Below are 25741 nucleotides of genomic sequence, written 5' to 3' on the forward strand. Positions count from 1 at the left end.
TTATTTTCAGCCCCAGTATCTCACCTTTACATCTGTGAATATTGAAACTAATCCATGAGTAACATTTAACAGAACAGAGAGAAAGCTTTGTGAGTTCTTATTCTGAGAGTCAAGCTTTTTCCTTCTGCGTGAACGATAGTTTGGATCAACTGTGGAATAATACTGTAGTGTTTCCTCCTCAGATCCACTCTCATCATCTATTAGATAAAATGGCAAACACAACTTTGTTACCAGTGCACATATTATGCCAATAACTCACTGTTTTTTCCATCTGTAATATGATTCAATTTCAAACTTATATTTTAATTAATACAACAGTCTTGGAATACGTAAATTCTTTCTTATAAATTTGCAAATTCTTTCCACTATCAGCTTAATCGTTTCAGTCAATTATGCTTTGTACCACTATAATTCTAGATGATTTATTAAGTGTATTACCATAATGAACTGCAGATTTAAACTGACTAAAGCTGTCTTTACTGAAAGTATTGATGAGCTGGCTGGCCACAGATAGTCCAACACCATAAGAAAGGTTTTCAAAAGTTTCTACAGGAGATGGAGCTGTGGGTTCCCACAACAATAAATCATTGCTGATCCTAGAAAGAAATACATTATTATTATTACATAAAATATATGATTATATTCCCATTTAATGCATGGTCAATCAAGCAGTATTTCCATCACAGATTTCATATATTACAGGTAAACAAGGAAGAGAAAAGATTCAAGAGCACGAGAAAGAATAACATATTAATGAATAAAAGCACTAAATAATGAAATTTTTTTTATCCATAATTATGATATGCACAAAGTCCAGCATTTGACACTGCCATAAAACTCCTCTATTAGTAGGTGCATATTATCTCAGTAGGTTGGGGAAAAAAAAAAAGTATCTATTGCATCAGTTTTCAAGCAAAATGGCAGAAAACATTCTAGTTTTTTTTTTATTTCAAGTGAGTGTCAGCTTTGTCACCTTTTTCAACTACATCTCTGTATATATGTGTATGAAAGATATATATATGTATATGCGCCTATCTATCTGTATGTATGATTTGATACGAAATATGAAGTAGAATTTGATATGAAACATCTTTCATATAGCTAATTTATAACTTGTAGTCTTACTGTTTTAGATAAAGAATCAATGAGTAAAAGAAAGGAAAAAAAATGAATCCAACCATTTTTGAAGTATGATGACCTATTTATAAAGGAAAATTCACGTAGATAAGAGCAAACTAAACATTGTATACAAAGGTCTGAATAGGTGCTTTCTCCGAAAGCAATGGACTATTTAACTTTCTCCTCTGTTCATGAAATCTGCCAAAGTGCCTTTTGCAGCTGGCTGATAAAGCACAGATCAGATCTAAGTTAGTATGAGAGATATTACTGAGTCTTATAATTTATACAGCACTTTATATTCTTAGAAAACTACACTAATGAGTTACTGCTACAGCTACTCATTCAATAGCTTTTATCAACAATGAATACAGAACTAGAAGTACATACAGGTCATGATAACCAAGCAAAGAATCATACTTGCCTATTGTAAAGTTTTTCATAAAAGCTTTTGTTTGGTAATGTTAAGTGAATGTTTGGTAACATGAGTTCCAGTACATAATGAGAATTGCTAATTGTTTTATCCTGAAACTCAGTCATTTCAACTACATCTCCTGGCATCACCATCTGAAAGGGGAAAAAAGAAAAAAAGAAAAAAAAAAACTTAAGTAAAAAATATTTTGGGGTCAGACGATGCATATAAGGTAGGGAGAATATATTGATTCAATCTACAATGAGCCCAAAAGCAGTAAGAGAACTTTACAGTACCTCTTCATTTTCAAACATGACCCTACGAGAAGAAAAAGGAGAAGGCTCTGGTCTTCTAAAATCACACACATCCTTCAAAGAATGAGACCCTCCTTCTTCTTCCTCCTGAAAGTTACCATCTCCTTCTTCCTCCTCTGCTGCTATCCTTTCCAGGATCGAGTGCACAGCTAGAGGGTTTATTTTCAATACAATCCTGATATTGGAGAAATTATGCAGAATAAGCCATTAGAGAATTTTTATACATGGTACACTGCTACATCTCCTCTATCTTTACCAGCTAGCCAGTAAATACATGCATAAAGCCAGCCAAAGACCTGGGAGACATAACATCTTTTATTAGACAAAGTGATACCATCATGAAAAAACAAACAAACAAATGAATACTTTTAGGCACAAAGGGACATGGAAAAAGAATTGCCAGGCCAGAAAGTTAAGTCTCCAAAAGCAGACTAAATAAAAAGTTTCAAGTCTATAATCACCTACCTACCTTTCACAAAAATTTCCCTCAAACCTGCCCAAAAACCATTATCCATTAAAACGGTCTTGCATTATTACAAATGGGGAGGTTTCACCAATTCTTGGATTCTTTTCAATAAATGCACATTCTTTCTTTGCCATTGATTTTTAAAACATTTATGCCATAGGTTGCATTAAAATTAGAAAAATAACAGTACTACACACAGCTTCCCCCCCCCCAATCTATGATGAAAAAATGGAACATTACTTTACCGAGGCCAGTCAAAGTTGTCTGATGATGTCATATCTCCATCTATGCCACCAGATACTTGAAAAAACTTTATCGGTGCCTCTGCTTTATCTTCTTCAAATGAACCTGAGTAAAAAAGGATAACAGAAAAAATTATCAGAAGAAAGAGCTGCTAACTTCATGTTTCCCATTCCTCAGGGTGGAGTTCAACAAGCTAATTGTAAACACTGCTAGTAAGATACTTATATTGTGAATTTTGTTTTCTTTTACAATAAAAATAGATATTTAATTTTTAGAAATCAAAATGCTTTCACACTATCTTCTAGCTAGCAGGAGTTAGAAAACCAGATGTTTCTAATGCATAGATATCTGCATTTACATTTATAGCATCACTACATTATGTCAGATACTTGAAAACTACAAGAAATGGGAAACAAATCAACACAGGTGGTCTCAAATACAGACCAGTCTGACAGATTTATTACTTTGAAAGTTATTAGAGGCATAAAAATATTAAAGTTTTCTACACGACAGTCATTTAGGAAATCATTATTCAGTTTATTTCTAGACTAGAATGGGATTGCTAATTTGCATAATTGTAATCTCTCCCTATAATCTATAAAATATATATCTAACACTGTGACAGAAATTCCAGAGACATTCTAAATCAAAACAAACTGGTATAACAATAACAGAAAAAAAACAGAAATATTAACTCAAGTTTCAAAAACAAGAAAGCAAGCACTACACCTATATACATTAACCTAATCTCCCTGGAGTATTACTTTGACTTATGTTGATATTAAGTACAGAACGCTAAACTGCGGCAAGAGAGATCTATGCTCCAAAACGCAAATGGAAAGAGATTCCCTCAAGAGGAAAGACATTTCAATGAATTCATATGAGAAGACTTCTGTCTCAACTAAGTAATCGCTGGGAAAAACCAAAAAGAATATAACTTTAATATTCTTACCAGTTAGCTCTTTAAAGGTGAGTTCTAATTTAACTTGTTCTGGAGTTGACCCTCCTATAAACTCAGTCTTAAATTCCATATCTGTAAATTCAAGATGAAGAATCTCCTTCTGAAGTGATTTCTTAAACCAAGGTCCTCTTTCCTGATCTGATCGTAAGTCAGGTATCGGGAAGCGAACAGAGAGATTTAATGCTGGGGCAGTGACTTGAACTGAAACTCTACAGTTTGCAGGAGTATGTGAATCATCCAGAAAAACTTCAGTAAATGCTTTATGCTGGGGGGGGGGGGGGGGGGGGAAGAAAGAGAAAATAGCATTAAAAATTACTATGGGGAAAGCTTTTGACAATAAAAAAGGTTCATTTTTCACATGTCGAAACACAGATACTAGGACCAATTATTTTTATTTTTTAGGATACAATTCTATTATTGGTACTGTTAAGATTTTATTTAGTTAAATGTTAAGTATTTAAAAGAAAGGCTAGAAATCTTTCAAAAGTGGCTATCTCCGATTCTGTGCTTCTTTCTCAAATTAGAGAGTAGGAGCACCAAACAATACTCAGCAGCAGTTATGCACTAACATGTCTTAGATGAAAAAAATCTTATTGCTGAGAAGCCAGGAACTACTACCATGAGTATTTTCCTTTCTCAGTAAGTCATGGCTTCCAGCTCCTGTCACTGATATGTGTCATTCAAAAACCTCCCTGACTGTAGCTTATTGCTGACTGTCTTTGAAAAGAATCAAACTTTCAGGATAAAGCCATACTGATAATTTTTCATGTTTTATAAAATTTTTAAATAAAGAACATTCACTGATGTCTGAAATCTATCTAAAGTAAGTTTTAGAGACCAGTTTTTCCTGTCATCAATCAATGATACTTCCTACCTGCAAAAATTCTGCATGCATATTAACCAATTTCATTTCTAACTTACCAGACTAATGTGTTTGTTGTAAGAAGTGTACATATGAGATGCCATCATCTCCACCGTAGTTAGTTTCTGTGGTTGAAGTAAAGAATTTAATCTGTCTACAATACTAATATCCAGTTCACAAAACACTGGGCTTAACTTTATTTGTAACTCTGCTTTTTGTGGAACAGAACTTAGTCTCCCTTGACTTCCCTGAAAAAAAAAAGGGGGGGGGGGGAATAAGGAAAAAAAGCAGTGAAATCCTCAAAAACAATATAGTGAAATAAATTTTAAGAACGATTGTTAAGGGCTTTCAGTTTTACAGAAAGTTATCTCTTCCATTAGTATCAACAAAATTACATAGGATGCTACACAGAAACTTAGTGTTTTTATCTCCCACCTTACCTGAGGTCCTCTGTTATCTGAGTGCTTATAATGAAGCTGAAGGCATGGCATAGCATGAGAATCATTTTCTTCTTCAGAATGAAATGTCAGCAGCTATAGAATAAAATAGAGATAAAAAGAATTAATGGGTAAGGAGGAAGTAGTAGCCACAGGCAAAGACATTTATGACATTTTACCTAGACTAGACAGAAGGTAATCGTACAGTCAAGTTAAACAACAGAGCCCTGGTCCAACTGCTAGTCAGTCTAATTGGTCAGCCATTTTACTGGACCACTCTGATCATCGAAAGTGTTGGAACTGTAATCATCACCTGGAGAAATCTTTCCATTGTTTAACTCCATGGGTTTGTTTTTAGAAAATATTTAGTCTAATACGACACTGTGTTAAGTGTATTTACAACAGAAGTACACTATTTAAGTTTGACACTGTTTGTGTCAGGTAATGATACCAGCCTGGTTCACTATCTGAGCCTGCAATCAAAATATTAAGTCGCATCTTAAAACCATATGGTTACTGAAGCTCATAACTATTTAAAAGTCTTAGCATTTTCAACTATACAATTAAAATTTATTTTCTGGAAAACTCTCCTGTATTTTTTACATACCTCTGTATAGTGAGGCTGAATGGAATGAGAGTCAGTAGAGAAAAGGCATTCCAGGAACTCCATTTCCCCAATGGATAAATCAGTACTAAAACTTCGAGAGGCAGACCTTTGTCTTTGCTCATAAGAGACTTTGATGCCAGTACCTATAAATCTGTCACAAAAAGTAAAAATTTAAATAAAATTGCTACAATTTCTTCAATAATAATAATAAAAAAAAGATTTTCTAATTATAGTAGATTCTAGCACTGGCAACAAAGATAAAGGAACACACTAATGAGGTATATTCAACAACAGACAGTGTAGAGGAATTTATAGTCTACTTTATACATCTAACTTCAGGTGCAATTCACCTAAAGCTGGGCATCTAACATTCTTATATGAACCATGAAAGAGTCAAATTCCTCAAAAAATCTAGATTATATGCATAAAGTAAAAAAGATATATGCCCCTGTAAATATGCTATAGCATGCACTGTACTGGGACAGCACAAACTCCTGGAAAAACTTTTTCCTATCTTTTTTTAATCTTTCTCACGCTTACTTCATATCCCTACTGATACCCTATTTTGCATTAAATAAAAACCTAAGCTCCTCCAGAAAGAAACCCTTTTGTTGCCATAAAAATGGTCCTATAAAATACAGATATTTCTAAAGAAATCCTTCACTTTATGGTCCTGAGTCTGCAGATTTGTGTGGTCAAAACTGCCCTGATTTGATCCATCTATACTAGAAAGACTTAGGCTGAGTTTTATGCTTATCCATTTTTCTTTTCTAAAACAGTTTTGGTCAGCAAGTTTCAAAATTCAAGACTTCTGAAATTAACAAAAAAGTCTAATGCAGTTCAAAGTATTAAGTGACACAATTCCAATGGAAATGAACTTAATTTATTCAAGCTTATTCAAAAGATATTTTTTCTTTATTAGATTTATTAAGAAGCAAAGTTATACCTAAGGTGATCATGAGAACAAGCTTCTGCAAATACTTCTCGGAAGGACAGAAAATCTTCTGTTGAAAACTTAACTGGCTCAATCTTTTCTATTCGGGTAAAGAAATCCCGAGCCATTGGTGTCAATGGGTTAAGATTCAGTGAACTTTCAGGTGGGGGTAAAGGGTCAATATGAAGTACAGACACTGAGAAAGTTCCCACTGCCAGTCTAAAAAGAAGCTCAGGCCTGGATTCATCCACTGAAACAGATCTGGATGGAATAGCTGAAATACAAAATTAAGTTCAAGTAATTTTTCAGTAATAACACATATATAACATCATCTCACTTGTGATTTTCATTTCTTTTCACCAAGTTGTTGAACAACAATTTATTTCCAGAATTATCTAGGGATCACAACGCAAAACAGCATTTTAACTTACACGTCCTTCTTAAGGAAGCCTGGTGAACCATGTTGGCTGTAAGTGAAGAACCTCTTGGTGGTTGTAGTTCTTGTTTGTTACGATCAAGAAAATCACCCCAAGTTGACTGAAGCTAAAAGAAAAATATGTATGATCTTAAATTTGCAAAATAGATGTTTACAAACATGAGCTCTAACATAAAAATAAGGTAAAAAAACAAAACAAAGACAACAGCACGTGAACAATCAACAGCATGCCATTTCATGGCATGTTACCACTGAATTACATGATGTAGACATGCTTTACTTTGGGCTACATTGTAATTCTATGATAACCTTACGCACATATTTTTAAAGCAAAATAAAGTTGCTCTCTCAGTAGGGATGGGCTCTCTTGTTTCTCTGTGGAAAGCACAACTGTTCTACAGTTTTCATTAAGCAAAACACTTGGCACATAATAGATTTGGGAAAGATGGAGATGTTAACAGAATAACTTTTTGTTGTTTGAGGGATAAAGTAATACACAATTTTGTACTTTTTAGTGTCACTCACTTTGTAGTCTTTATTAAGAAATCCCCAAACGTCAAACATGCAGCTATAGAAAAAGTCAAAGGTTCTTTCATAAATATGCTATATAAGCATCAAGGCATTTGAAAACAAATGCATTCTACTTCTTGTCTTGGTAGCCAAACAGATAAGAAACTTTCCAACGCAGTATTCCCTTGCAACTATGGAAATGATCAGCTACAAACACCTGTAAACCCTTAGGGCAGTTATAGAATGATTTTAGACCTATAAATACACATAGAAAGATGCTAGACAACACAATTGTTGCAGAATTTTGCAATAGCTCTTGATATTGCAAAGGATACTTGTGCAACAGTTTCAGAGAAAAATGCTTATTCCAAAAAGGTTTTAAATGTACTTAATACTATACCACTGTAGTGCTCAGTGGAGATCCTGCTGGTGTAGTTGTATATGTACTGGTTAGAGACAAGTCTAGATCCATAGTTGGAGGGTCTCCAAGAGGTGGAAGGGAGGAAAGGCTGTGAGACATGTCCATTTCAGCCATTGAGAAGAAAACTTCTTCTTCTAATGAGAACCATAGATATCAAAATGTGAGTTGTTTTCTAAAGAAAAACATTAACTACAGTTTTAACATAAATTTATTTGTAACTTCAGAAATCTAATTGCTGGACAGAACACTAATCAGCTAAATTTATTATTTTCACTAGTTCCAAGTTCTCTCACACCAAAGCTGGCAGTATGTAAGAATATGAATACAAAAACACTAAAAACCTATTAGATACTAAAAACTTATCAAATGCTCCATTTTCATGTTCAAGTTGGCATAAATTCATATACTCGCCATTTTCACGTAAAGATCAGTAAAGAAATTACGGAAACAAGAATATAAAAAGCAGAGCAATAAAACTATCATTCTATATTTAATTTTCTTAATCATGCATTCAAAAAGATGTTATTGCATGTGTATTTACCCTGCTGTACATTAACATACAGGTTACTGAACAGTTTTAACAAAACACTGAATCTAGTCTAAACTGATACCTAAAGTAGGCCTTACATTTTTATTTAGAAGTTTAATTAATGTCAGATAATGGATTATTCTATGTCAAACTTCTTTTGATACTTTAGTCAGAAAGATTAAAAGCTGAACAATCAATTTGTACAGTCTTAACAACAGGTTGTTTGTTATGCTGCATCATCTTTGATACTTGCCACGACTTGAAGGCGTTCTGGCAGTCTCTGTCTCGTAGAAGCTTTGCTCAGATGATGCTCCTGCAGATAAAGACTCTTTTCTTAAATAACGTTTCAACTCCATCTGAATCCGATACTCATCTTCCTGTTGCATTGGTCGGTTCTTCCTATCTTTATTTGACAATTCTATCCTGCTTAGGCTCTCTGAATTCAAAAAAAGGACACAAAACCCACTGTTATTTCCTTACCAATATCACATGGAAATTCAACAATGAATCTAAAATATAACCACCTACAAAAAATGTATATGAACATTGTATATATCCATCTCCTTTGTTGTTTTAGAGATTACTCTCTCTGTAACATTACTTCTAAGTCTCAAGAGAATCTTTTAAGGTCATCTACGCAGATGTATTTACAAATGACATCAGCATATATTTCTTTTCTAGGCTGGCTTTAGAGACTAGTGGACACAATTTCGAGAAGGTGTTTCTAATAAGAAATTATCAAAATTCCAGGCTCTAACATGACACAAAATGGGAAAATGTTTTAACACTCTTCCAGTTATATTAAAACTATGAACAAAACTGGTAAAACAAATAGATTAGCATCCTTAGAAGAATATCAAGCATCTACCTTAGGACATGACAAATATTTTCAAAAAATATTAACTATCTATCCAAATAATGAATGTTATTACGCTAGGTAACAAGAAAAAATACACCTCATCCTGCAGTAGTAACTACAGCTGGTGATTATTTAGAAAATATGGACAAACTCACTCAATCACTATTTTATATGTTTTCTGTGCCTTTCTCAACAGCACAAGGCAGAGAAGAAACTAGACTGCTAGGCCTCTCTGGTCAAACAGAAGCTACAAGAATCAAAATTGTTTTGACCTCCTGACCTTTTCCAACTTCCCTTTCCTCATTTTTTCTATCTCTTGTCCTATTCTATGTTCACTTTCCAAGCCTTTTTTACTACCTAGATTTTCATTACAAACATGTACAGTGTGCAAGTGAAACTAGTAACTGGCTGATAGCCCAAATCAGAGCAGCTGCAAAGTATTTTGCTAAAAGCAGATATAAATTAATAGTAAATTTACCACAACAAATATTTTTTTTCCTATTCAAAGAACTTGTTTGCCTGCAAATTTTCTTTGCAGTTCACCTAAATACTTATTTAATATTTAGAGAATGTGCACTTGCCTGGTCCAGCAATAGCTGCTACCATGTCCAAGAGAAGATGTACCTGCCTTGGTGACAGAAATAGATGCACAGAATCTATTTGTCCATCTACATCCAACTTTAAAAAAGAAAAAAAAATATATTTTCATGAACACTTAAAGAAATTTTCTTTAAAACTCTCCAATCAACAATTAGTTGCTGGTGTACAGCTTCACTGATATAAAGCAGCTGAATCCCTAATCTTTCCTTTTTCACTGTTTCTGTTATCTGTTCTAAGCTTCTTTTACATGAACTACAGATTTTGTTATTGTAAAGGATACAACCATTCCTGCAATATCCTCACCTTCTTCTAAACACCAACAGCTTGAAATTTAACTGTATATTGCTTCCAATTTGGAGATTTTGGTAGCTTGGCAGGATAACTGCAGATAAGCCACTGATAGTTAATTTGCTTATACTAAATACACAGTTGCCTAAAAGGAAAATTGAAGATGACCACTATGCTGCTAGCAGTTTTGATTCTTTAATAATTCCAGAAGTAAGCAACAGTATAAAGTCAGTATTATATACTAAATACAAAATATTGAAATCAGCACCCTCTGAAGGAGGCCTTAAAATTTGCAAGGATTCTCTTCAGAACTTTCTTCTTAAACAGTGGAATGTTTATAGAAGTCTAATCATTTTGATACGGTATACAAAAAAGCAAACCACTTTTCATCCTTTAAGAGCAGTTTAAGCTAAATTTATCTTAAGGACTTGAACAGATTTTTTTTTTCAATAGTAGAGTCCTGTATGCCCAGATGTTCATCCATTCATAATTATTACTCATGAAAAAACAGGCATGCTGGGGAATGCATTTATATGAAAATTAGTTTTTGCATATATCATATATAGACCTTAAGGGAATGTTTATCTAAAAAGGGAAAAGTAAATGCCCAATTAGTTATGTGCACATTGTCTCCTACTGTCTTTTCCTTTCTTTAGGAAAAGTGGAAGGAGAATCAAATTATTTAAGTGTATCATACTTGACACGAATTGATACACTGTCTTTTGCAGTTTATATGCTTGCAACACATATTCTAATCAAAGGTGTTCCAAAACAGTTTACTTTCCAGATCTAAAAAAGGTTAACTTCTCCATTTATTTATAAGTACGCAAATCCCCTGCCCATGATGTACTTGTTAACAGAGGAAATTTGTACACTTTTTCCTACATTTTGTGCTATTTCCTAGGAATTCCATAACCTTGTACAGCCAGTGTAAAGACGTCTTAACACATACATATTTGTTTTGAATGCAGAGAATCTTTAGTTTTCCTAGAAAACTAGGAAATTTAATAATAAAATATCTGTCCCCTTAAGAATATTAAAGCTTTTTCTTTACGCAGTTAAAAAAAAAAAAAAAATCCTACATGACTGTATTAATTTAGTTAAAGGCCGGGAAAGGATGACTAACCTTAGCTCCAGGAAGTACTTCATTTTGCTTTAATGTTAGGCTCAACTCCATTCTGCCAATCAGCTTACTGATCTGTACAGGGTCGGAAGGAGTAATTTCTGGCAAGTTTCGTGTTAATTGTGGATGGGGCTCATAAGTGATCTTTGGGTTCCAGCTAGGTGAAAGCTTTGGTTCAGTTGCCTTAAAATGTTAAGGAGAAAGGAATAAGAATGCATTCCATTTCTTGTCAAGAAACTTAAAACATACATTTCAAATAAGTTTATCACAGAAATGATAGTTTTACTCAAATATAAATTTGACAGGAATACTAAGAAACAGATTAATAACCATGAAAGAAGCAAGGCACATACAATCTGAAAGATCAGGCCTTTGCAAAAAAGTGATGCAAGTTTCCACAGAACACTGAATTATAGAGGACTTCCATGCATTAAAGTTGCAATCAGATTCCAGTACAATACATCTTAAGTTTAGGTCAGTCCTAAAGTCACCATTTCTTCCCTCTCCGCCTCAAAATCAACAGGAACTGATTATGAAAAGTTATCAAACACAGATCTAACTATAAGTTCAATTCCTGTATCCTTCACCATGAGCCTAATATATGTGTGTAACAATATATTCTATCGCTGATCACTTTACATTCTTACACAACGTATTTAGTTTTACCAGCTGTGTAGCTGAACACACTGGGGAGGACTTTGCTGATGCAGGAAACTCATCCCAGAAGAAAGAGACACCTGAGAGTTGCAGTAACTTGTGAGCAAAGGCTGTGGGCTGATGCACATTAATTCCAGAGCATTCATCAGCAGTTTCATCGCAGTACATAGTTCTGGGAGACAAAAGCAAGGAAATAAAGATGGCAGGAACAGCATGCAAATTTTTACCTTTATTGTGACATTTGGCTTCTGATCTAAGTTTTTACATGCTCTTTTTCTTCAGACTGTTTATAATGCCATTGACTGTCCTGAAAGGAGAAACCACCAGTCTCTGGGAATGGGTGGAAATCTTGATTTTTTACAGGACACCATATGACAATTGCAATATGCCACCAGTGTGAATACACCCCAGTTCTTATGTCTAATTTGATCACGAACTGAAGGAGTCTGACCTACACTACTATTCATGTTTCCATTAGGACATACACAACTCTTGCTTCAGAATGTAAGTTTTTGGAAAATCTACCATCTAATATTTTTATGATGCTTAAAAGCACCACTTCAACACTGTCAAAATGAAATATTTTTACATTAGAATACTGAGGAATAGCATAAACAGTTAAATCTGAAAAAGATTCAAGTCTCCACATAATAGGATTTACAGGAGAAAAACACATCTACTTTTCCATAAATAAAATATATTAAACATCTGAAAAACAACATGCTATTTAACAGCTTGTTTCAGTCTAGTTTTTAAAGTACAGAAAGGGAGAAAGGTTTTGGGAAGGAATTTCCATAAGAAAATTAAGTTTTTCTTCTCTCCTGAACTGAACACACAGCTTGAAACTTATAAATGTTTACTTAAAAACAAATATATTTCATTAGTATTGCTCAGTAAGAATCAGTTTTATTTATCCGTAGCACATTGAAAACAAAAGTATGTTTACACTATCCCATCGGTAAAAGGAATACTTTAAGAACACGTACAGTGTTGAAGTTCAAAGTATTTACAGAATATACACAGGCTCTTCTGGAAGCTCACGGAAGACCTAAAATCCTACAGTTTTTAATTTTTCAGGACTGTTCAAGTGTGTTCAAGGTATACAAGAGGAATTTCTAAGATATTAAATGCCTTTTGAGTAAGGGGTGGCCTGATTTGGCAATAATATTTACTGGCTTTTGAATATTTGAGAATTTGTGTTCATTAACCATCTTTGGAAAATCTGGAACTCTTCTGAAGAACCTGATGATTAAATATCTTTAACTTAAACTTTTTAAGTGGAAGTTGAAGGGAGACAGTGTTCACTGGCATCATAAGAAAAGGAAGTCTTAAGGGGGATGCTCAAGAGCTAGGGTCTAATTATATATTAAGAATGTGTGTCAATGTGTATAATCCATATATTGTACATAAAGAGGCAAAAATGCCCTAAAAAAAGATAATAATTCTAAAAGAAACATTTACCTTTCAATTCGGATTTCAAGTGCAGTTCCACTTTTAGAGTTTTCCGGCACATGTTCAATTCGCAAAACAGTATCTAAAAATGTAACTTTCACTCTTCTTAGAACTTAATGAGGAAACAGAAAGATACCGCACAGGCAGTAAAGTCAAGTTACTCAGTGATGACTTCCATAAACAAAATGAAAGATTGTTTTCAGTTGGGGGAGATCTCAAAATGTATTTCAGTGGAAATTTCAGTAGAAATTTATATTCAGTGGAAACAGTTAAGTTTAATAGCATAACAAGACTTCAAATGACAACGTAAGTTCCTATTAAATGTCTACTATGTATATCCATACCATTCAACGGAGCTTTCATGCATAGATATTCGAGGAAGTCAAAGCTCAGATTAAGTTGTTTATACAGCACCGTGTGAATGATCCTCAGAGAAAGTACCTGCTTCATTGTGTCACCATGTCCAAGTTCATAAACTTTGGTGTAACATCACATTGCTTTGGCTGGCTACTTCTATTTCTAGATCTGATTTTAAATGTTTTCCTTAGTTCAGATATTTCAGCACTATGCTCCCCATCACATCATGCGGTATTGAGCCTTTAGTTTATTCCACTTAAATTAAACAAAACCAACAAAACAAGATGAACCATTAAGTTGCTAAAGTGCATCTAATAATACGGTGAGATTATTAAGAAGCATATGTCATAGCAGGTCAGCTTTGTGTAAAAACAGCCCCAAAACCTGTTGTTTTCCTCTTAACAGCATCACCAATAAGAACAGTCTAAGTTTACATGATGAACTAAATTGGCACAGCCAAAACTATGGCATCTTGCCAGCCATTCAAACACAGATGTATCTGGATTTCTTCTGGTGTAAACATATGCCAATTTGGCTCCAAAGAAGGTTTCATTCTGTACACCGAGGAAAGAATATTTCTATTTTTATACATATGTGGGCTTTTTTCCCCCCTTTGAAAACAGGAACAATTATCCTGCCTTCCTGTTTAAATTTTACAAGGCATGGTAACAAATGAAAATTTGTGAGAGAAGTTATGGCAAATGAGATCCAATTTTGTAAGACTGAGGCACAGTATAAGCAGATTTAATTTAACATGTTCATTCAAGCCTGCACAATAAACTCATACCTGTTTCAATAGTTTCTGCAAATTTCTCAAGTCCTTCAAAAGGCTGGGACCCTTCTCCTTGTTCATCTGTCAATTTTTGGCTAAGACACTCTTTTGCGAGTTGCATACTACTGGTCATAAAACTTGACCAATACATAGGCTCAGACCCAGATGCTGTAGAATGAGAGAAGTCTTAATATATTTGACTGTGAGCATTTAAAAAAATAAAGACAAAATCAACTAAATAATACATTTGGCACATTTAGAAAAGAGTTTCAACAGCTAAATAAGAAATCATACATAAAAATGATTTTAGTTACATTGTCTCTTTATAGGCTCAACGATTATGAAATAGCTTTAATCTGCTTAGACTGTATTGATAAGATTCTGATATTTGAAAATTCAGTACAAACAAAATAAAAACAGGGTTCAGCATAACCAACCTTCAGCACTTAAATGAAGTGCTTAAAGGCTTACATGAATCCATTTCTAAAGATACTTTAATTACACCAGTAAGATTTTGCAGGCAAAATCAGAGAAGTGAAATCAAAGAAATAACTTTGTTTTTTAAGAGTTATTTTAAGGTGTCTTATTCCCTTTGAAATAAATCCTAGACTGGGAAAGAATAAGCAAGATGTTAGATGTGCTCTTACTAAGGAACACACCTTAACTAAACCTAACTTAGATCTTAAGTAAAACACGTTTTAAATATCTAACAGTGATCTGAGGTAATAACTTTAAAACAATTCATTAGCAATATGAGAGCACAACACATATTAAGATGGACACATTTTTTCTCTGCATGACTTTTAAAGCAGTCTACCACCCTAACTTTAAATTCTAGTCTAAACTAACAAAGTTTTATATTTTTATGATTCAGTTAAATGGTAGAGATCAAGTTTACATTTATTAGCTGCCAGATTAACTTAATTGAAAGTACACTCCTATACAAAGCCTATTGTGAGTCCATACTATAAATCTAGAAAGGAAGAGGTAATCAGCTTCAAATATAACACTCTGGTACAAACAAACAAAAGTAAGACTAGCACAAATACAGAAGTTTCAAATAGACTAAAAGTTTCAATTTATCATTCAGGTCTAGAAACATCTATGTGGCTATAAAAGCTTGATAAAATCAGCATTGTATTTTTTCTACTGTATTACACAGCACTTTGATGCAAAGACAACTACATGGATGCAAGTGAATAAATAAAGCTTTCTTCTAATAGGGGAAGAACAGGGGAAAGCATGATCAATGAAAAGTACTACCTGAAACTCTAAGAAATGGTGGTAACATTTACAAGTGGAATAAGTAGCATGACAAGCTAATAAACAAACATGCAGATTTCCAACTCCTTTTTGCTTCAACAACAAACTGTAGGTCACTCTACCTATTCAATCATTGATACCACCACTCTTTGAAAAGAATAATCTTACATCAGAAAGCAAGTTTGCTCAAGATTCAGTTCCAGTTAAACAAATAAGAATGAAGTGCAGAGTAAATATAAGCAACTGTGATTTTATTAGAACTACTTAAAAATTACTTGAAAAGGGAAGGAAGATAGGATTTATGCAATTTTTCACATCTTTATAACGTATTAAAAACAAAATATTTTCTTCCATTATCTCTACACTATAAAAAAGAAAACAAATCTAAGTCCTTTAGACATCCATTCAAAAATTTCCACCCATTAAGAATAACCTAAGGTCCCATATGTGATATAATAATACATCTTAACAGAATATTCGAAGGTTTGATAGTGAAAATTTACCACCAGAACAGTCTAATCTAGATCAGCATTATATGGACGCAAACAAGCTAGAAGAGCTCAGACAATCCTCTCAACATTATTATCAAAGGTAATAAGTATTTACTGTACTTAAAAGCCATCATTTTAGAACATGGGAGCAATTAAAATGTAATAGGTGTTGTCCAAATATACAAAAAGATGTACCTTCTACCCTAAAGTTGCTGAAGAAAACCAAAACCTCACTACAACTCCCCTCATAATCTCACATTATTGTGTTATCCTACAGCCATATAACAGCCAAGGGCCACAGCTACTAACACTGACTTAACAGCATTTGGCATTCTATACCCACAAAACCTGGCTAACAAAAACTTCCTTCCACACAAAACTTTAAAGTATTATTTTCACTTCAATATGTCTGAAACAGTTTGGAAGAAGAGATACCGTAGCAGGAATTTTATAAACTTTTTAAGTTATTTAGTAGAACACCACCCAACTGAGGAACACTTGAGTGTTTTTTCGTTTTTTTGTTTTGTTTTGTTTTTTTACATTCTCTGCTGATGTACATAAGTTAAAGGATACTTTAAATAAGGCAGAAGAACTATCTAAAGCAAGCATAGCCTTTTACCTTTGAAAAACCGTAAAGAATCTCCCTATGAAAAATGAAAAAATAAGCATACCAAGCCTTGGTCTTGGCCTGAAGACCATCTCTAATCCTTTCACTTCTAAAGCACAGTTATCCTGCAGCAATGACCCCCATGGAACAGATAAAGAAATCGACTGGATAAAGCCATCTGTGACTTCCAGAGGTGCATCTGCAGACTCCAGGATTTCATTCAGACACTAAAAGAAGAGAATCAAAAAAGTCACTTACATAATTTTGAGTACTATAATAACAAATGGAACATACAGAAGACATCAGAAAAGGAATTACACTCAGAGAATCAATAAACTGGTCATTTCTCAGTATTTTGATTCTGTCATAATTTGTTTCATACTAATTACTGAGCTTTTAATATAATACAGATTCATCTGTGGATAGCTGTATAATCTGTCCTTTTGCAGTATATCAAATTCTATTATCTTACTGTAATAAATACCGCAGTAGTGGCACAAGCCAATCTATCCTTTTCCTGGTTCTTGAAGAAAGTTGAAAACGGCTGACAGAGTAAAAATGCAAGAAGTACCTGGTTTCTGTGGCAAAAGTATTTCACTGGATGTAATGTAATGCTCATTTTACATTTCTCTGTGACAATAGAATCAAATAATCCCTTTTCACTGTATTTCATGCATGCCATTTCTAAATCAGATTTTAATGACTTCAAAGTAATAAGCTTTGAAGTGCTGAATGACTTCAGCACTAATAAGAAAAAGTAAAAATCAGAACTCAGTTGCCAGACCAGTATTCTATAGACACTGTTCCAATACTAGAACTCTTTACAGTAACATTATAAATAAAGCTACAAACAATCAAGTTGCTCTAAGAAACACACAGTGTGAAGTGAAATGGATGAGAAAAATGGAACACTGGTTCTGAAGAGGTAATGTAGAATTTTTTTTAATTTTATTTATTTATACATTTTCCAGAACCTTTTTAGTTCTGGAAAAGATTCTCAGAAAAGATTCTATTTTTGCACTGTATTGTTTTCACAACAACTTCACAGAGTCCAAGCAGCCCATTTTCCAAGCAAACGTATTCTTCCTATTAAAAGATCATATACTTGGAAAAAAAAAATCCCTGTAATTTGTGTTCCTAATCAAAAGTTCAATAATTTCCATTTCAACTAAATAAGAACTTTCTATGCTGTTCAAACAACATAAAATCAATCGCATACCAAATTTGGTGAGTGTAATTTTGTAATGTAGACAAGACCCTGATCAAGACTGGTTTTGATATTAGGAACTAGTGCTCAATAAGCAAGAAGTATGGTTTTGACTTTACCATTTTGATTAGAGCCACTAATTTTACTTGAAAAAACTCATAACTTCAACAACAAAAGTTTAAAAAATATCAATTTAAAAGTTATTTTACAAGTCATTTATAATTATTTTTAAAAATTTATTACAATTATAAGGAATCTTTTAAAAAGAAAATGAAGAAGAAAATTTTAGAAACAGAGGAAAATGCAACTCTTCTGTCTCCAGTTATAATTGTCCCATCATGTTAACGTGTAGCTCTTGCTTAGAGTCTTAATAACTTTGCTTTTAGTATTTTTTTTTATTGTACGTTTGTCTTTTCTAGTTTCTGTTCCAAAGTCCATACAAGCAATATAAATGACACTATCCTTAAAGAAACAGAATCTGAAACAGCTTCATGATAAAATTATTTGAGAATGAAATAACAGACTAAGATTCAGTGACATTTAAACTGTATTTTGATTTAAGTGTAATAATTACAGATATGGCAATAGCATCTGATAAGGCAAAAAAAATGACAGCAAGAAAACTGGGATATTAGAAAATATCATAGATTTATTTAAATTACTTTAACCTCTACAAATTAATTTTTCTTTAAAAGGAAGTAAGTTGATTCTCAAAACTGATTTTTAATAAATCTGAATAAATCAGACCTCTTTTTGCCACCAACATACATGGAAATAGAAATTTAACTATTTTACTGTATTTCTTACTATTTTAAAATAAAAACTTACTGTCTAAAAGCAAAAGTTTCAAATGTTCTATAGCTAAATTAATTCAAAGACAATCCTGCCGTCACTATAAAGTAATGATTAGAGCATTCTAAGTGAAATTTTAAAACTGAGGCACTGTCTTCACATCAGGACTTGTTCCCACATCTTTGACTGAAAGCCTCCAGTTGGAATCACAGTAATATTGTCAATAGTACCTACAGTACTATTTGATGTACACTGAAATTCAAACACAAACATCATGGGTTACATTTTGTTTTTTTTAAATAGTTCAGGTCCCAGAAGACAAAGAGGTTACATGTGAATACCTGAGGCCATTAAAGTATCTCTATAATCTGTAAACACATGTACAACACTGGCTAAAATATCTACAATACTCTGATGAACAAAGATGAACAAAGTATCCACAGAATGAATAAGATAATGTGCAAAACTATAGCCATCCTGGTGATTCATATAAAATAAGCTTACAATGACTAGGGGAAAAAAAAAGGAGCTGTAATACTTCCGCAACATCTGCTTTTGCAATCTGTCATATGTGAGAAAGTCACGTGCAAAGAGTTTCTAACGAGTCATAAATTGTTTACAAGCCAGAGAGAAAAATGCTGATCTCCAAATAGGGAAGGTAACCTAAGCAGTACTGTATATACATTTAATCACTGAGTATACATATTTAACTTCATTTAGTACTGTTCATAACTGCTACTGTTCCAGAGTGTTTACATTTTAAATAATGCCAGTTTGTTTAGTGAAAATTGCTCTGATATCCACTAGAGGGCACTGCAATTCTATTAAAGCATAACAGCCTTTCTTGCTTCCCTTACAGAAAATAAGCTGCAGAGCCAGGGGAACACGCAGACACACATACAATGTTGAGTATTTCTGCAAATGTCTTTCCACTGCCACTCTCAAATACGTTTTCAAAGAAACAACTGGTAAAACATTATTTGCAAATATCAGATATTCACATGTATTTTAAAATCTACGCAGCATAGCCTCATACCAGAATACAGTATAGTAAAAAACGCGTTCTGAAAATAGTTTGTAAAGCAGTAAGCTTGTATAGCTAGTTAATCATCTCTGCTACCCGGGAAGTCAATGACTGACACATACAAGTACATACAGCTCCTTATGACTGTAGCTCGCCTGGCAGGTAGAATTCAATAACATTGGTAATTCAGTCAAAAAAACCTTACAAAATACTTACAAACATGGACACAACTCCTTGGATTACTACAACAGACTACCTGTATGTACCTGTAAATGTGTGTGTATATATATACATATATATACACACACATATGTATATACACATATATAAAAGCATACAGTTTGGGACTGAAAAAAACTTCAATTGGTTCAAAATGCGACAGTCCACCTTCTATGCAAACTCCAGTTAAGCTGCAGCTTTCCACGTCTTGTCAACAAGTACTTTCATCATTTCAAGACTAGGGCAAAACATTTAGAAATCTATGTGAACCACGTTCAGCATAACACTATTCAAAAGAATCAACATGGCTCTAGGCTGAAGAATAAACATACTCAGGGTAAGGATAACTTTATGCTTTTATCATCTGTATTAGCCATCAGTAAACATGCTTCCCAGATACTACAGCAGCAATTTCTAGTAGTCCTGGCAATAGCAGCTCTTTTTTCTCCCTGAAACATCAGTAGTTCTTACCTTTTAGTTAAAGGGCAATATGCATTTTTGTTTCCTTTTCTTGTATTTCTCAGAATTAAAAATAACAACAAAGTCAAAATGTGGCTAGAAAAAAAAAACTTATCTGCAATAAATGCCCAGTTTTAATTTTTCCACTGTGCTCACATAACAGAGACGAGTTCCCTGGATAAAATGCTAATTACGGCTTTAACTTTTTTGCATAAAGGAGGCTGGGTAATGAAAATAAAGTGGGTGGCAGCCGGGGGCAGGGAATCAGCTGGTCCCTCAGACGCAGCAGGAGCCGAGGGGGTGAAGCGCCAGCATCTCTTACCCACTTATCCAGCGGGACCTGCGCCAAGGAGCCGGTGCCCTGGTACAGATCCAGGCTGAGCTGCTCCAGGCTGAGCTTCTCCTGCAAGAAGTGGCCCAGGTACCGCTGCAGCAGGTACCTGCAGGCCCTCTTCTTGATGGACTCCGAGAACGGCCACGGCATGGCGGCGGCGCGCCGGGGGCCGCGGGCCGGCGGCGGGCCGGGGCCGGGCTGGCCCCTGCGGCGGGCGAAGCAGGGGAGGTGAGCGGCAGCCGCCGGGCCCAGCTCAGGGCCGGCTACCGCGGGGGCTTCCCGGCCGGCAGCGAGGCGGCGCCCCCGCCGCCGCTCACACGCCGCCTCCCCTCAGGGCGAAGAGCCGGTGACAGGTAGCGCCATCCTCACTCGGCCACCGTCGCCGCCATCTTCTCGGCGCCCCGCGGGCGCGGAGGGGCCGCCGCGGCCGCGCTGTGCCAGAGGGAGGGGCAAGGGCGGGCGGGCGCGCGCGAGGGCCCCGTCGCCGCCGGCGCGCGCAGGAGCAGCCTGTTTGTCTCCTTCCTCCCGCCGCCGAGCGCCGTCACCGGCACCGTGACGTCCGAGCGGAAGTGGCCTCCGGGCGGAGGAGGCGGGGGCGGAAGTGGCCTCAGCGGGTGGGCGGAGGGAAGGGTGGCGCCGCGGCGGGGGTCGCCTCAGCTGCTGGGCGGCGCCACGGCGGAGGGAGGAGGCGGCGGGGGGGGACCGCGGGGCTCGCCGGGGGAGCGGGGCTGTCCCTGGCTGCCCGCAGGACTGGGCGGGGCCGCTTCCGGAGCTGATCGAAGTCTGGCGGCGGGGCTTTGGCTGCCGTCGCCGCGGCTGGTAGGCCGTGCCGCCGCGGGGCCGGCGTGCGCCCTGTCTCTTCTGGTGGTAATTAAATCGAGGTGATTCACTTCGAGTTGGAGGTTAGGCAGCTCTGCAACCAGCCTTCCTGCGGTATTCGGTTTCTCTGGAATTCGTTGTGTGGGTGCGGGGTGGGTTAGTTAGCAAGTGATGAGTTTCACGCTGTAGAGTGACTTGCGCGTTGTGGATCGTTCGCGTTCGCTGCTGGCAGCAGTACTGAGCTACCGAGGCGCTGAGGGCAGCGTCGTTAGTGGCTTTCCGCGCTGGCCTGAGCCTGGGTTCCCCATGGCCGTAAGTTACCTCGGACCTCAGGCAGCGTCGATACCCGAGAGGCTCACGTTGGGACCACTGTGGTAACTCTTACAGAGCCTGTCCCTTTCTGTTAACGGTTGCGTACGAAAGGTAGCTATATACGCTTCTGAAATGTGTTGACAATTGTGTATGAGAGAATTGTTCTTTAGTGAGGGTAAACAAAAGACTGTTGTTCCTAATCTGTCCTTATAATGTGTGATAACCCATTAGATTAGTTCACAAACTCATGTATACAGTCTTTTTTAAATTCACCAGTAATAGCTTTTTGTTTTCAACAGCTATTGAATTCAGTTTTTTCAGGTATAACTTGTTTTCCTAATGCATTCTGGATCAGCAAAGTGCAGAATTAATTACTACTGAATCATAATAGATTCTTATACAACAGAAGGCGAGTTGCTTGTGCATGAAGAACACACAGACTTCTGTGATACTGCTTTTATGTGCTGATGTCACCTTCTTAAACTGTTGTTCTGAACGTTTTGGTGTAGACTTCTCTGGACTGTCATCCTATGAGTCTCAAAGATCACTGTGTCCATATTTTCCTTTGTTTTGGACAATGATAAAACATGAGATATATCTTAAATAGACATATTTATAGTGTTAATGTTGTATATAGAGTGTAGTGGTAATATAAATCTAAAAAAGATGTTTCTATATGCAGAATGGAGACTGATTACAATCCTATGGAGATGCCCAATAATATGGGCTTTGAAGAGGATTCTGATTATAGAGACTTCGAAGGAACAGATGTGAAAGATATGAGACTAGAAGCAGAAGCTGTTGTGAATGATGTTCTATTTGCTGTCAGCAACATGTTTGTCTCAAAAACCCTTCCATGTGCAGAGGATGTGGCATATATCAATGTGGAGACCAGGGAAAGGAACAAATACTGCCTGGAGCTCACAGAAGCAGGACTTAGGGTAAAATAATTTGTGTACAATTTGTAAAGTCTCTTTGTTTTACAGTAATCATTGTTCAAAAGGCTTTTAGAAAAATACTTAAGTGGCACCAAAGCAGCCTGTGTATTTCTCTTGTACTTTTATGAAAACCTGTTCCACATGTATTCTCCTAGAAAGTGGAACTTTAACTAGTTATTTCAAACAAAGCAAGAGGGGAGGAGGCTGGAAAACCAGGTATTTATTTGAAGTACTCACAAGATGAAGACTGAAGCTGCTAGCAGACAAATGTGTTGCAGGCAACTTCAGTATTTGGGTTTCTCGGCTACCTAAATAAGTCAGTGATACTCTATGTATGTAACTCCTTTTTGCACCATTTATATTACTTGTACAGATACTTGGATGTTAGATTTCTTTTCAAAGGTCAAAATGATAGACTTTACTAATATCTGAGTTTTGGACAAAAAGGATTTGAAACTGCCTAAATACTATATTATTATTATTAAGCCCCATAGTAGAAAGCACAGATTGCAATTTAATTCAAGTATCTTTTGTCCTTACATTACTGTACTACCCTGACTGGCAAAGTTAAACTTTGTGATTTCTCTGTGACAAGGTGATCTTAATCACAAGGATGTAACCATTGGTTTCTTTGTTGCAGGTAGTAGCTTATGCTTTTGATCAGACCGATGACAGTTTGCAAACTCCATACCATGAAACTGTCTACTCCTTATTGGACTCTCTCAGCCCTGCATATCGAGAGTTTTTCGGAAATGCATTACTGCGAAGACTAGAAGCTTTGAAGAAGGATAGTCAGTCATGATTCATCCTGAAGTGAGGAAGTTTTAATGCTAAAAGGAATCTTTAGTATAAGGTACTGAAGTCTTTCTTACAAATATAGTCACAAACATCTCTTAAGCTTTGTTTCTTGCATTAATATCTAATTCATTGTAGTATTGATACATAATACTTTGCTTCAGTGGGTTTGTTAGCTCAAAAGGCCGTAAAAGTCACTCAGTAAATTGTAAAAACTTTCTTGTTTTCTTTCTGTTGTAAGTAAAAAACTTATTTCCTAAAACATTCAGAAAATGTGGTCTCTTTTCGAAGTATTATTATCCAAAATTCTTGAAAGTGTCTTAGTGAGAACTCTTTAGGGACTGAATGTTGTGTGTGCAAGTAGTCATCTTTCTTTTTGTGCTTGCTGATTATTTTCAAATCTGCATTTTAAAATAGAAGTTAACTACTTGCTTTACCCAATTAATGGGAACTACTTTTCTGCACAGAATAGAATTTCAGCGTGTTTTGCTGTGCATAAATTGGAAAATTGTTTGCTTCAGTAACAAGAAGGATGATTCTTGAACACTTGAGTGTTGCTTATATAGTGATGGTGAGTTAAAAACAAGTCTCACTATTACTTGATCTGTCCTTGTCTGTGACAACTAGAAAACTCCAAATAGTAACAAGATGTACTGTTAATATATGAATGTATTGTCTGAATTGCAAATGAACTAAGCACAGAAGTAAATTAGGGTTTAAGGGGCTACATTTTCTTAAAGATGATGATATATATGTATGTACGCATGCTATATTTTAACTGTTGGGAGGCTTGGAAGACATTTTAGCCTGTTTACTATTCTGAATGTGTGTTTACATGATGTACAGGATATACCCAAGAGTATTTTTGCTTCAGCCTTTACTTTCTATAATACAGTTCTTCAGCACTCCCATGCTTTCCCCTTTTCTCCCTCCAATGTACAGCATTCTCTTCTAATGAATACTAAGTAAACACTGTAATGTTAATTGTGTTGTATTGGTTTGCAACCAAAGGCTGTATGAAATTTATATGACTAATACCAAACTGGAAGATGTAACTTGTATTTTCTACTTAAAATTGGTACAAATCTCGTTATAAATCTATTGTACTGCTTTAACTTTTCAAGTGTGTATTGACTGGTAGACATTTTAAAAATTACAGTTGGCTAGCAATACCAGTACTATTGAACTAACATTCTGTGATGGTCATACTTTTTGTATTCTTGTATTATTCAGTATTTGTGCATCTTTATTTAAATAATTCTGCTTTTATTCTGTGCTCTTAGCTCCCTGGATTTGTGCTTAGAGGTGGATCATCAGCTCTTGTAAACTCACAAGTTCTACTGACTTCAGTGGAGCTATATTGATTTATACCAGCTGAGGGTTAGTCATGTTATTTGGAGAAGTCGAATAGAGCGTTTATAATAGCTTTGGGATAGTGATATTATAACTATGACTGGCAGGACAACTTGTAGTCAGAGCTTCTGTTTTCTAGAGCTTAATTTAATATTTATTTCATTATCTTTTTAGGTTGAAATTCCTATGTTAATCTTCTGTCCTAGAGTGTGCTTTCATGCTCTATAATTGTTCATAGGCTCTCTTTTGCACACAGGTCTGTGGCACGTGGTTAGTCCTCTGTGAGGAGAATGTACTTTACCGAATTTATATTTGAATATTTTCCCTTGCAACTAATTTACTTGTTCAATTTCAATGACTAAAGCATTAAATAAATGCACCAGTGTGTTGTAGTTTTCTTGGGGGGAGGGGAGTGAACAAACCAAGGTCTATATCTCCATAAACACAGCTTCAATATCAGCTAATTAACAAGTATTTGAAAAGCATCTTTGGCTGCAGACTCACAACTACTGAAACTTCATGGTAGAAAATAAGGTAGGTAATTGTAAAGAGGGAATTGGAGAGGAAACATCAGATGTATAGGTGGAAAAATGTCAAAGGTAATGATATGTTGCTGGAATTTTTTTGAGACACTTTTAAAATGCTGTGTCATTTCAAGCGCTTATTATAAACCTTAGCCGAGAAATGATTTCAAAACGTGTTTTGTAGATGTTAACAGACAACAGAAGTTTTTTCTGATATAATACACTGCAGGGTAACTAGCTCAAAAGTG

General features: G+C 35.5%; 2 protein-coding genes across 8 annotated transcripts in view; one reads left to right on the top strand and one right to left on the bottom strand.

The window, feature by feature from the left end:
* The window catches only part of ATG2B (autophagy related 2B), a 45927-nt gene extending 25025 nt beyond the window's left edge, over positions 1-20902 (bottom strand). For all 5 annotated transcript variants that reach the window (XR_010883952.1, XM_067294935.1, XM_067294936.1 and 2 more), the window contains exons 1-20: positions 20741-20902; positions 16782-16944; positions 14372-14524; positions 13237-13339; positions 11785-11947; positions 11122-11301; positions 9689-9785; positions 8502-8684; positions 7699-7853; positions 6784-6895; positions 6365-6626; positions 5419-5569; positions 4815-4907; positions 4434-4622; positions 3504-3777; positions 2554-2656; positions 1825-2017; positions 1541-1683; positions 439-596; positions 25-197 (exon numbers count right to left, since the gene is read on the bottom strand). Coding sequence is in view for 4 of the 5 variants with exons in the window: in XM_067294935.1 (XP_067151036.1) it covers positions 25-197; positions 439-596; positions 1541-1683; positions 1825-2017; positions 2554-2656; positions 3504-3777; positions 4434-4622; positions 4815-4907; positions 5419-5569; positions 6365-6626; positions 6784-6895; positions 7699-7853; positions 8502-8684; positions 9689-9785; positions 11122-11301; positions 11785-11947; positions 13237-13339; positions 14372-14524; positions 16782-16944; positions 20741-20902 (3210 nt within the window). In the remaining variant the exon portion in view is untranslated. The remainder of the gene's footprint in view (positions 1-24; positions 198-438; positions 597-1540; positions 1684-1824; positions 2018-2553; positions 2657-3503; positions 3778-4433; positions 4623-4814; positions 4908-5418; positions 5570-6364; positions 6627-6783; positions 6896-7698; positions 7854-8501; positions 8685-9688; positions 9786-11121; positions 11302-11784; positions 11948-13236; positions 13340-14371; positions 14525-16781; positions 16945-20740) is intronic.
* Positions 20903-21488: 586 nt separating this feature from the next.
* GSKIP (GSK3B interacting protein) lies at positions 21489-25344 on the top strand. Of its 3 annotated transcripts, none has more exons than XM_013940728.2 (3): positions 21489-21654; positions 22566-22824; positions 23462-25344. In XM_013940728.2, exons 2-3 carry the CDS (start codon positions 22567-22569, stop codon positions 23621-23623), a joined length of 420 nt encoding a protein of 139 aa, XP_013796182.1. In that variant the 5' UTR covers positions 21489-21654; position 22566; the 3' UTR covers positions 23624-25344. The 3 variants fall into 3 exon arrangements, with proteins under 3 accessions (XP_013796182.1, XP_013796183.1, XP_067151039.1); XM_013940729.2 differs by having other exon boundaries at positions 21489-21633; XM_067294938.1 differs by lacking the exon at positions 21489-21654 and adding an exon at positions 21667-21685.
* Positions 25345-25741: the final 397 nt, after the last annotated feature.

Source organism: Apteryx mantelli, chromosome 4 (assembly GCF_036417845.1).
Source record: "Apteryx mantelli isolate bAptMan1 chromosome 4, bAptMan1.hap1, whole genome shotgun sequence".
In the NCBI taxonomy this organism is placed as follows: domain Eukaryota; kingdom Metazoa; phylum Chordata; class Aves; order Apterygiformes; family Apterygidae; genus Apteryx; species Apteryx mantelli.

Excerpts from the sequence above, each read along its gene's own strand:
- GSKIP (XM_013940728.2), top strand. The coding sequence starts at position 22,567 with ATGGAGACTGATTACAATCCTATGGAGATGCCCAATAATATGGGCTTT. Across the intron at positions 22,825-23,461 it reads TCACAGAAGCAGGACTTAGG|GTAGTAGCTTATGCTTTTGA; the intron begins GTAAAATAATTT and ends TCTTTGTTGCAG.